Here is a 13,075-nt window from a genome sequence, read left to right as displayed (position 1 = left end):
TGATTTGGAGATTTGGATGATACACAAAAGAATGATGTTCAATCATCAATGTCTGACGTGCCTGTTCTATATTGCGTAATGTTGACCATTGACTGACATCAATGACAATGCACCATCAGAGTTTACAGTGATGCACGGTGCTCAGTGCTTTGCAGTAAGAAGTTAGTGACTCACGTGGCAAACCTGAACTTCATCGTTCCATTTTCCATTATGTCTTTCATCGTTGATGAATTGATGTGGTACTACATAATCTCTGTCGCGATGGCTACTCTCTTATCTAGCAATGTCTAGAGATGTTTGGCACTTTGCTATGAATTGGTTATAGCATGGTTCACACCAGAACTGAAAGGGACAACTAAAAGTAGCGTGGACAAAATGACTTAATTGATACTGAAAATTGTGACTCATGGTGTAATGCAAAAGCTTTGTTGACTATTTTGAAGAAACCGCCACTTCGGACATAAGATCAAAGGTTCACAAGATGTTTTGTATGTTCTGATAATTTGAGTGTGTAACTTTATGTTGCAATAATACTACTCCAGTATTTGTGTCTGTGTGTGAGAAATAAAACCACCTTTTATGTAACAGGGAAACTGACCCTTGTTACAAGATTTCATATATTGGACATTCTCAGCTGGGGCTTTGGCTGGAATATAACATTAAAAAAACCCTGAAGTGACTTCGAGAGATTTTCTTCTTAGCTTGAGAATCTAACAGCCCCTCTTCATCCCACGTAGCACACCTGTAAAGTAATGAATAAAATTAACCTAAAGGTTTTTCTGCAATTATATGATAACAGGATCGAGGTCAGCAGATGAACAATATTATATTTGAAGGCATGTTTATTCTTGGTGGAGATATAAAAAGGAGAAATACAAAGCATTATCAATTTGAAGAACAACTTTCCACTACCAATCTCAACATTGACGGTCTACGCACCTCATGGTTTGGATGATTTCTCTTGCAGTTGTGTATAATTCAGTATATTATATTAAATGATTTTTGAAGCCTGCATCATGTTGTCCTTATTTAATAAGGCTGCATTGAACATTTTCTAAAACCGGTATGAAAGCAAGCCTTAATATATCACAACGGGTTAGAATTGATATAATGAATGCAGTGAAATGGTATTTCATTATGAAGTTAATTCGATGTTTGAAAGGGAGCTTTTCTATTTGCTTGTCTACATAATATGAATCAAAGCATTATTCGTCACTATGGAGTGTTATGTGCAATACATTGTTGAAATCTCAGTTCTAGTGTCTTCCATAATACAATGTTGTGCCATCACTGAAAATCTTGGGAGTCTGTGTGTTTACACGCAATGATTTTGTCTGTGCAATTCCAATAAATGTTTGGTGAAAAGTGAAAGAGAAAGATATGTGTTTGTCGTCATTTATTTGTGAAGCGCTCACCTTTTGTCTCAACTTGATTATTTTCAGATAAATCAATTGATTTATTGTATCCTCACTTGATTAGACTTAGTTAAGTGGAGTATAATCAGAGAGCATGGTAGGAATGTCATTTAATTCAAATTCAATAATAACAATTTCAATCCAGAGTTTAGCATACTGTCTTGAAACTGGTCTTTTTGTTGCAAACACACTCGTATGCAAATTCTATGTGCAGTTACCACCTCACAACACTCCAACTGGTTTTTAGACAAAATATATTGCAAAATTCCCTTTTTTGTTGATTTTTTTTTTTTTTTTTGGGGGGGGGGGGTAACACATCTTGACAAGTTGATAATGCCATGCTTTCATAATTTCTTATTCACTTCATATACGGAAATGAGAAACATCTCATATTTCAGCTGTATAATCATAAAACTTGCCTTAAAACCACCAAAAATACAAAGGAACACAAGTTAATTGCGATATATTTTGGTATGCAAATATGCATTCACCTGTATAAACTTATTTTTTTTCCAAATTTAATATTTAACATACACGAAAAATTGTGAGGGCATGACATCATCAACTCGCAATTCGAATATTTGTAAGAACTGGTCAAGAAATGTCTTTACAAAAAAAAAAAATGAAATATCAAAATGTTATATCTTCCTTATTTCTTATCAATTTTTGTCATTTTTGGAATGTTCTGTAGGAATTTTTTCTCTTTCTTTGAGAATTTATCTATTTTGGGGTGGATTTTCTCTTGAAATGCACATGTAGGACATAATGTTATATACATTCTGTAGTTATGCTTGGATGCATGATAAGGCTACCAGTGTAACGACAGTGTCTCCGATGCAATATGCAGTTTACAATGGCATTGTGTAAAGTCTGTGTTAAAGGGAACATTTCCCAGATCAGTGCATGTGGATTTCACAAACACAAAAAGATTATGGAAATACTCAGCAAAACTAGACAAACTGGACAAATTGGACTGTACCATTCAATGTTATGAATTGTAGTAGTAAAGTTGTATGATAAAAAATAAGGGACTTTTCCATAACTCTTGACCCAGCCCCTCCAAAATGGAACAATAAAGTTTACTTGAGCAAATCACAGGCACCATGGAAGGAATAAGTGCTTTACATAAAGAATTAAGATTTGTGGAATTCCTTTTAAATGTCCTCGCTTACCATTACTTACTCGCTTACTATCTAGTAAGGGCACTGCATGGAGTTCATTACCAAAACTTTTTAAGTTCACAGAATTTAAAAGATTTCCAATTTTCCTTCAACTTTTTCTGAGTGCTTCACCTTTCTTTCTGCATTCTTTGCTACACACATCATATGTTGGGGGAATATTTCCCTTAAATTTGCAGTAACAGGCAAACCAAATGACAAATAAAAGGCAAAGAGATGTACCGGTATTCTTGACCTTAAATGAGATAAAAACAAAGTAACGATGACAAATCAGTGTTTACATAAGTCATAACTTTATTTGATACAGGATTTATATCACTATGGAATGACATCAAGATACAGCCGCTCCCCTCCCTCACAATTCAAAAGGCAATATTATATACTCCTCAGATTATGTCTCATGTTAAGTACAACAGAACTGCAATGAAAATCTCTCAATACAGAGTACACATATTGGAACAAACACATATAGTAGAACAGAGGAAAAAGACAGGCAATTTTTTTTGTGTCCATACAGCCCTTGATGTTGTTCAGAATCTGTAGCATATAGAGTGTACAAAATATTAATGCTGCAAAGGTGGCAGGATACACAAACTTGTCAATATCAAGCTGTGCAAAAGAAAAACCAGAAGAAAATAAATTTATTTCTCCTTATGGAATAGGTAGTCAGTGGGAATAATTCTACATCTTATTGTAATGAGGTGTACTGCACGGCATCTTGGTAATATTAGTCATACATTCGTGTACTACCTTTTTTTTCAAACAAATTGCAACTCTCAGTAGACAGGAGAGAACATACATATCGAAATGCTTAAATGGAATAGAACTATAACTACAGCTTCCAACACAAATCTATCAGTTAAAATCAAAGAAAGAACCTGATTAGGTATATCCCATTCTTCATCAAGCAGGTAAAATTGACCAGACTTCGCTTAACAGACAAAAGCTTTGTTCACATGTGGAAAATCTTTCACAAGAGAGAAAAGGACAAAAAGTATAAATCATATTGTTCTTATCCTCAGTTGTTAATAATCGCTCTCTGTGTCATATCTGAAATAGACTTTCATCATACAAAATATCATACATATTGCACTTAGGAGGGAGAGAGAGAGCAAAAAAGGTAGAGTATATATTGGTTGGTCTGTAAAAACTACAGCTATTTGGACTCTCAACCTACTTTTGTGTCTGTTTTGATAATATGACAAACAACAGTTAAAAAAACAAAAAAACAAAAAACAAAACCCAAAACAAAACAGAAATGCAAATCATTCAGGTGCAGAGAGGATGAAACTGCTGAAGCTACAGAATACCAAAGTGATGATGTCACATCTTTTGTCATAACTTGGGTTAGAACCAGGTGTGAGCATTGTTACCAATAATAGTGTTCATACATTTTTTCGGCCAGGTGAGGTTGTTTAGAAAGAACCAGTCTCCATGGCGATGAATGACTTTGACTATGGCATCACACTATGGTATTCTATTCACCTTAGCTAGTCACCCTGAGTTCATACAATGTACCATTAATCAAACTCCCAATGTAGGTGGGAAAAACTTGTGGTGTCACATTACGTTTCACATTTTTGCTCTTCCATCAAATCTATTTCATATAATTCTACTCTGGATATCCTCTTAGTACTAGTTCTCTAAACCACAGCACACATAAAATTATAATATTCCAGTTCAAAATCTTAACACTCTGTGGTTTGCCTGTAAACAAACAAACAAATGACCCAAGAACAGCAATTTTTCCATTGAGGTAAATACGAGATTGTGTGCATCAAATTTATCTGTCACGGCATGTTGATTAACATCACAATTTTTGTCTTTTTTTTTTTAAATAGCAGCAGACTTAATCTCAACAGCACTATGAGTATCTCAACACAAATGGCAAAGTGTGGCATAAAGTAATGATATATCAGGCCAATGTAGAGCCATCATTCAAGCCATCATCACATCGCTGCATTTAAGACACAATCTGAGATGTTTTTTCGTCTGTGGATAATGGGCTGAAACTGAAAGTATTCAAAGGGAACCGAATGAACAGCAAACATTTCGATGCGTGAAGAGTTGATATAAAATGTCATATTTTGATGATATTTGATTGTTATACTTGAAGGCTAAAACCCTCAAACATGTTCTACTTGTCATGTTTATCCCACAATAAATACCAGACAAGCATACAAAATAATCAGAAAAAAAAAACCAACAACAGACAAATACAGAACATCTAAACATAAAAACATAAACTTTTTTTTTTGTTCTGCGGCAGAGGCAGATATAAAACCATTGTGGTATGCTCAACTGTCCCTCAACTACCGCATAATTATTGGACATCAAAAACTTGGAAGTAGATTTCTTGTGGCATTAAATCTACATGACAGCCTTCCTTACTCCTATGGTATTCCCATGCCACCTGGTCTTACATGTTACATGCTTACTGATATTCTTTTGAACACAGCCACAACACTTACTTTTTGGACAATCTCTCATCTAAAACAAAGAAACCAAACATAAAAATGAACAAAAAATAGGCATACAAACAAATAAACAAGCAAAACCTGAAAAACAAAAGAACAGAAAACAATACCTGGTATATCTAAAAACACAACTATCAAAACTAAAAGTTTTTGAAAAAAAAAGCTGCCCTATTATACTTCATTTGCATAAAACTCCAATTTTGTAAGATTATCAAAAGTACACTGAACCCCAGATTGCATGTAATGTGCTCATGATTTCAGGGTGATCAAGATTACATAACTTTAGAGTTAATGTGCAATTTCCTGATCCTGCCTTTAAAAGATAAAACAAAACAACTTCAGCAAATGTAGCTAAGTGTCTCTGACATATCGGGTAACAAAGAGTCTAACTGGACAAGTCCTGAAAACACTTTCAACAGAAAATCTGTCATGAGTACATCATGATCATAGTGATAAATTATTACTACATGTATAAACTATTGAAGTTAGAATAAAGTTGACTTCTTGAAATGTACGATATGTATGATATCGAAATAATTATACAAACATACACAAGTTAACTTACATAAATATTGTATCCATATAAAGCGATATCATATGTTTAGTGATATATATAGATTCCTTCCATTATTGTCCATATTGACTGAATCAGCTTGGAGCGCTCCTAATCCACTTCATTACTTTCAATTCAACATTTTTTTTTTCTTTTAGGACAGATCTTGGGCGGAAAAGATTTTGGACTAAATGCTTTGGTGGTAAGACTATAATTTGACAGTACATGTATTTGAAAGGGCAATGATTGACTGACATACAGTGCAAGTTACAATGTTCATCTATATGTCAGTACATGTATACAAATGACGCACAGGTCTGGGTGCGTCAGTCGGAATTGTGTGCATAAGGCAACTATGGAATGCTTAACCCACGAGGCGAAGCCGAGTGGGTTTAGGCTAAATTCCATAGTTACCGCATGCACACTATATTCCGACTGACGCACGAAAAGACATGTGCGTCATCTGATTTATAGAATGGCTAATTTTCTTGTCAAAAACCCACTTTTCTATCGTGTTACCCGATGACAAAATTACTGGATGCATTTCCTTTTGGCTTGCCGTAAACGAGCATGCATCAGTTTTTACTGGACACACGGCCAGCCATGCGTCAGTATTTACTGGACGCATGGCCAACCTGAGTGCGCAAACGCTTGCTTAGTGCGCAAACCTTTGTTACAAGTACGCGTACTCTTGCTACAAGTGCGCGATAACATGTTTACCACTGTGACTCAGCGTACGTAGCGTGCGGCCAGTAAAAAATCAACATATAGCTCTCGACCAATCAGATCGCAGGATTCTCGCTACCCACTCTATAATATTTGCTGTTTTTGTGAATGGCTATTTTTTTTTTTAATAGGCATGACATAAGATTCATGGGCAATGCAGCAAACTTATTGCGTTGTGAAGCTAAACACTCCTTTAATAGTGTACACACAGGGCCATGTTCAGTTCAGTGCCGTAGCCATGCATCTGCTGTCTGTTGCTTTTTATAATCGAGGTTAACCATTACATTCAAGCATAAAAGATGGAAAATCACCGATGAGTGTCTTGCATACGAAGGGGTCTAAAAAGATTTAAAGCCAGAATTGAATGAATCACAGGTTTTTGTCTGAAAAATGGCATCCCTGTCCAAAACACTAACTTCATTGGCCTCATGAAGAACAGAACATGTTTCCAAATCAAGACCATCTCCAGCAATGTGTACTGAATACTTCTCTCGTGTCATGTTATTGAGGATGGATTTAGTTTTTCATGTTAACATGGAAATGATGGGAAAAGTGTGCCCCATCATTAAATGATAACACAAAATGGAACATCTGAATGCGGATAAAACTCGGATGGGACTGCCTATGCCTGGCACTGCTCACATTGTTAAATCGATTCCACGTTGTTAATAGTACTGATGACAATAGTGACCAATGCATGAGGACTTTAGGGAGTGGGAAGTCATACAGTTCACTCTCCCTGTAACAATATAAGACTATAAGATAATTCTAGTGACTTACAAGCTTGAAAGAGTTAAACACGATGTTCGCCATGAGAGCACCTTTCATATGATGAAATGTCTAAACTCCTTTACTACCTCTTTCTCAAATCTGGGCTTAAATTTGAATTTCTCTTGTGTTACATGAATATCTATATACTAAATAACTACTTGGCTATCCTGATAATAGAATAGAATAGAATGAGTTGGATCATCTCAGTTTTAACTTACAACATATAGCCTGGGTTTACTTTGTAAAGTTACAATTATATCTCAGAAAAAAAACCCGGCAGAGAAATAACATTACTTAAACAATCTATACAAGAAAAATATTCCAATACACTCAAATCTGTTCCAGTAGCTCGCACAAGAGATAATTCTTCACTGGTTGATGTAGTTAAGCATTCAATGACTTAACTATCAACTTTTTAATGGGAATGATAACTTTGAATGGCCTTGAACTCAGACTCTAGGTTGGTAACATTTTTCATTACCAAGGTTAGACTGGGGTGTTGGATTAAATAAAGCAATAAAAATGAACATTCTGGACATGTATTTCCCGCAACTGTACGACATTAAAAACCAAGCATATGTATAAAACGCCAACACAAGTTTAACAGATGATTAAATGCACATGATAAAAGAGCCGTCTTTTCGTTTCATTGTTGGTTTTTCTTTGTCATTAAGGACAGACAGCAGTTCTGATATTCTCTGCTCCTTCATCCATAACCTACTAGAGATTGTAATTAGGAGTATATGTCACCAATTCATAACACTGAAAACAGGACAAATACACTGTAAATATCTACACGTCAAATCACAACAATGGATTCTACAGAAGTATTGAAATCCTCAAATGACTCTAACCGCTTAAAATAAGACAACTGAATCCATCAAACATACTTTTGAGTACTTGTCACACAATAAAACCAAAGCTGTGAGAATATGACAGAACAGTACAGAATCCATACCTTATACAAAGAACTATGTAATGTTTGTGGTTAATGATAAGATATATCTTTTGCATGAAAGTAATTTTTTTTTCAGAAGTGGTTAAGAAGGTTTGCCTTAGAGCTTCCAGTACTAGTGGGGTCCACATTCAAACCCTTCCATGGGTTACAATATTTACCCTATGTACTCTGTGATTTTTACACGGTTTATAAAATCTTCCCATCATTCACAGACTCGTACATGTCCTGCAGTGATAATCTATGCCATGTTATTGAACAAGAATATCTGATTTTTATCATCAGCTCAGTAAACCTAGATTTAAAATGAAAAGTACGAGTCCAACCTCAAATCACTCTACTCTAGCTTTCAAAATTTGTGTTGAGAAAATGTCTATTTTCGGTAAGAGGAGGTAAGAGGATTAATATGTTTTCACACAGAAGAGGAGAGCTGTAAGCAACGTATCAAGTGCCACAAAATAGCCACATAATCACACTGTCCCAACTGATGCTGAGACAATGCTCCATTCTGTTGATCACACACACACATAAAAATCTCACCCTGCATATTTTCCAAGATTGATGGAAAAGCAACAAAGTTCTATTAAAATTGGATCTGACATTTATACCCTATATTTTCTCACACGGACCTGGTATGCACTTCAAAAATTCACATGGAACTGAAATCAATTCAATGTTTCTCCAATATGAGCTATGAAAGAAATCTCACATCATGATCTTCAAATGGTAAATTTGTAAAGCATAGTTACGGCAATTTTCATACGGTACAGGCTGAATTGAATATTTTTCATTTCCAAATATACATTCTTGTGAATGTTTACAAGTATGATAGGCCTCCTAGTTTTTCTTCAAGTAGAACTTAACTTGTATGTCTTGATTGTCTTTAGCATCCCAATTAGGACACATGGAACTAGGACTACCATGTCCATGTGCTGTATTGTATCCGATTGTAATAGATATATATGTAAAATATCAACACAGTGTACTATTTCAGAACAGAAATCGTTACATGGTATGATATGGCGATAACATCTTGCACAAGGAGCTGCTTGTACCATGAGCATGACTTCAATGAAGGAAACACAAATTGAGATTCATCACATAAACAACATCAGTAAACCATCAAATGACATGCATGTATGCTCAAAATAGTACACTTGGAATGAAAAGTGACGAAAAAAACCTCTCTCATCAGGCCAGTTTGCGGCCATTCACACGATGACACCAGCGCAAGAAAATATGTCACATGTTCATACCAGAAGGCACTTGTGTTTGCATTAATTAGTTCATGAAAGATACTTTGTTCTCCTGTATGAAAAGACATCTTTACAGTACACGGATATTTTATCAGCATCATAAATTGGAAGATAGATTGAATATAATAGCAAACAGTTTTGTTTTGAAATGGGTACATCCAAACCACACCAGCAAAACACAACTTACCTGGCTAACCCAACACCATCAGTAGTAGAAATGGTCTACCCTAAACAATCTGATGAAGAGTTTCATATCATACTGGTGCTGCACCACAAACTCATAACAACTGTAACAGTTTGCTACTTGTAACATCTTGTGCTGTCACCTGGTACAAATGCTCAGTGAGTTTTTGTAGCTTGGCAATTCTTCTTACAACACCATTCACCATAAGAGATATCATAGCACATGCTCAGTTGAAAAGTTGTTGAGTGAAAGTAATAATGTTGCACAGACTCATATATACGCCTTCACTGACGACACATATTTATTGCTGTATCAAACACAGATGCAGCAAGTGATATTCATACCCATGGCTGTAACAAATCAACTGAAAATACACAGAATCTGCTTGAAATTCACTGTGCACCAAGTACAAGTAGACATCACTGCCTATGGACACTGGGCAAAGAAGTCAACTATACTGTCACCTTCTGAACTGAAAACATTCCCTGGAACACCTGTAAATTGTACTGAGACATCTGTGATCAACAGGTGGTACGAGGCATAAAGACAGTGCATAAGCAGGTTATTCAATTCACAAGACAACGATCAAATTGACAACAACAAAATTAAATACTCCAGAATTAAATTCTTCTCCAAGGAAAAGGCCTTCACTAAAGCTTGACTTTATCCCCTAGTTTTGATTTTTGTTTTGTTTTGTTTTTTTTTTCAATTTCACAACAATTCTAATTCTTTATCAGATTATATTTGCACTCCTCGAACCATGCATGAGTTGATGGTTCCTGGTATGTTTCTTCTGTTCATACTCTATTGTTCTGCAGTTGCTTTCTATTGTGGGGAGGGCTTGTAAATCTCCATTATGCTGATATGAAAAGTATTTGAAGTCTGTTTCTCAAAGCTGACTTGATCCCCTGGCTCAGGTAAGCTTAAAAGAAAGAAAGAAATGCCTAGTACATTTACAGTTTATAAAAAGCTGGTCAATAGAACACTTTAAAAGATTACCCACATACATACCATTCTCTAAAACTTTAAAACAGGCTCAACTTTCACTCATGACTGGACGAATTTATTATCTCTGCCAATTCTCAGATCTGTGAATGTTTGGGTACTGAATTGTTGGCGTAAACAGCAACTAGGGTCAAGATCAGTGTTTTTTCCTTTGCAGGACACAGAAACATTACAAGAGTACACGGTGGAGGATTCTCCCCTCCCCTCTCGGCAATCTCTTTCCCTGGCAAGAGAATTTTGGAGACAAAAACCCTCAACTCCACAGCAGCATGTCATAAATACTAGATGGTAAGCCAGATACTGTAAAAGTGGAAATTTTGAGGTGAGGACATTTTTGCGCATTTCGCAAAACCAGAGGCTAACGTGAAAATAGAAACAAATGAAAACATCTGCGTTCTGTATGTTATGGTAAGTTAGTGTTCTGATTCCGTGGAATTAAAAACACAGGAAATTCATCTCACCAAGCTCCCAGCCCACCAGCGTGAAAAATTACCCGCGTGAAAATATCCACTTATACAGTAATTACCATTTACGACGAAGTTACGCCCCCTGTCACGGAAGTGAGCATTTACGGTGAAAATAAGCAACAAACAGGGGGGAAAACAATCTCACACAGTAAAACATATTGGCACAATGAAAGAGACACGGAGATGCTGGCGCGAAAATCGGATCGGCGTTATAGGATGGCGTGCTTCTTGACGAGTTCCTGGAGTTTCTTGGAGTTCGGTTCGGACCAGTGCCATCTGGCGTTGGTGTTGTCCTCCGTGCAGTGGACCATGATGGCCTTCGTCTCCGACACCGACAGACAGAGGTGGGAGACGGGGTGGTAGATCAGTTGCTTGCCCTGGACAGGAGGGAAGGGATGACGTGTGTGTTAGTCAGGTACCTATGTGCTCTCCATAAACATGTTCAGGAATGCATGGCTTGTTTACACAATTGTTTGTGGCTTAAAATAAGTTCATTCGGGTTCTCTTTTCACTTCCCATTTGTAGATTATAGAATTTAGATGAAAGAGAAGCCATGTCAAACCCTTTCGGTGACTTGTTATTCACATCAGGCTGAGGCATAAAACTACACACTGGACAAAGCAACATAATGCATCTATATAATAAATTTTTTTTTGGGGGGGGGTTGGGGAGGGATGGGGAAGAAAGTATTAGAGTTACATAAATATTGTCTCTTTGGTATTATCTTAAAATGCCTAATTCTGATGTGTAAATATTGTGTTACCTTAAATTACTTTTAAGGAGAAATTGTTAGCTGAGTTTTAATGAGTGACTCAAGTGTGGTTTAGCTCTTGAACAAAGCCTTAAGGCCACCGCACACTACACGATCAGACTGGTCTTAAAGTCTTAAGCCAAGCTGGGTCTTAAGACCAGTCGTACGACTGGACACCGCACACTATACGACCGAACCATACGAGTAGGCTTACGACTGTAAAGCGTGCGCAGCGCGCACTGTGTGCGCTTGCATTTTACTGCATTGTGAATGGCTGAAAGCCTACGACTGGTCGTAGAAATTCAACATGTCAAATCTCTACGACTGGCACTAAGACCCAGTCGTACGACTAGAAAATGGCAAGACTGTGACGTCACACTTCTAGTCTTAAGGTCTTAAGACCGGTGAATCGGGGCAAAATCATGTAGTGTGCGGCGGGCTTAAGACTTCAGGACTACTTGCTAGACATGCTGCTGAGCAACATAGTACAATTCAAATTAATGAATTCTTACATCAAGTTGTTTTCACTGCAACTTATTGACAAATTGCCATTCATCAACAAAAAATATGCATAAATAATTAATTCATAAACTTGAACAGATATGCAGTACCTGCTGCATGCTCTAAGAATAGGAACCACCACTGACTGTCGGGCGGAAGCTACACATAGGTAGTCTAGTGGATATGATGCCTGTCTGGTAATCTGCAGATCATTGGTTCAAATACAATGCTAGTATGTATGCCCATGATTTATTTTTTTTTTCTCACGGCCACTACTGAAACACTGAATAATCAATGCTTATTTATATTGAGGAAGGACAATTTATCAATCAGTTGCAACATGTTACTATCTGTGGCAGATAGTCACATATTCTGGCTGTACTTCTCACCTCATCGTACACCCACAGCTGGTTCCCGCCTCCATGGTGACAGGGGTAGAGTATAGGCTCCGCCCCCTCCCTCCCGTAGGGAAAGTCCACACACTGCTTCTTGTCTTTGGCCCCTGGCCTGAAGTCATCATGCCACGTCAACTTCCAGTACTGGAGACAGGGACAGAATTTACATTCCATTATTGCGGTCATTTACTGTCAAACTACTAACATTAAAGTCTTTACATGTCACGTTTGCATGCGCGACTCAGTCAACGTCTTACCGACTACCCATATTTTGCAACTAGAAGCAACTTGAGGTGCTCATCTCACAGAAGTAATTAAGAACTGGAAGGGGTTAAGCTTACTGGTAGCTGAATTTACAAGAGCCCTCATACTACAACACTCCAGGGTGTGTTCCTATCATCAAGCTTTCTACAACTTAAAACTATATGAAGTCTTGTGGTT

The 13,075-nt window shown here is 36.8% G+C and overlaps 1 protein-coding gene across 2 annotated transcripts in view; it reads right to left on the bottom strand.

Annotated features, from left to right (window-relative positions):
* Positions 1-10,302: 10,302 nt before the first annotated feature.
* Positions 10,303-13,075, bottom strand: part of LOC139713289 (polypeptide N-acetylgalactosaminyltransferase 10-like) — a 30,882-nt gene continuing 28,109 nt past the window's right edge. For both annotated transcript variants that reach the window (XM_071625036.1, XM_071625041.1), the window contains 2 exons: positions 12,629-12,778; positions 10,303-11,364 (listed from right to left, as the gene is read on the bottom strand). In XM_071625036.1, coding sequence (XP_071481137.1) covers positions 11,197-11,364; positions 12,629-12,778 — 318 coding nt within the window. In that variant the 3' untranslated portion in view covers positions 10,303-11,196. The remainder of the gene's footprint in view (positions 11,365-12,628; positions 12,779-13,075) is intronic.

Source organism: Diadema antillarum, unplaced genomic scaffold (genome assembly GCF_040938485.1).
Source record: "Diadema antillarum isolate AM-2024a unplaced genomic scaffold, OU_Dant_1.0 scf00000043, whole genome shotgun sequence".
In the NCBI taxonomy this organism is placed as follows: Eukaryota; Metazoa; Echinodermata; class Echinoidea; order Diadematoida; family Diadematidae; genus Diadema; species Diadema antillarum.
This window is presented reverse-complemented; position numbering and strand designations above follow the sequence as displayed.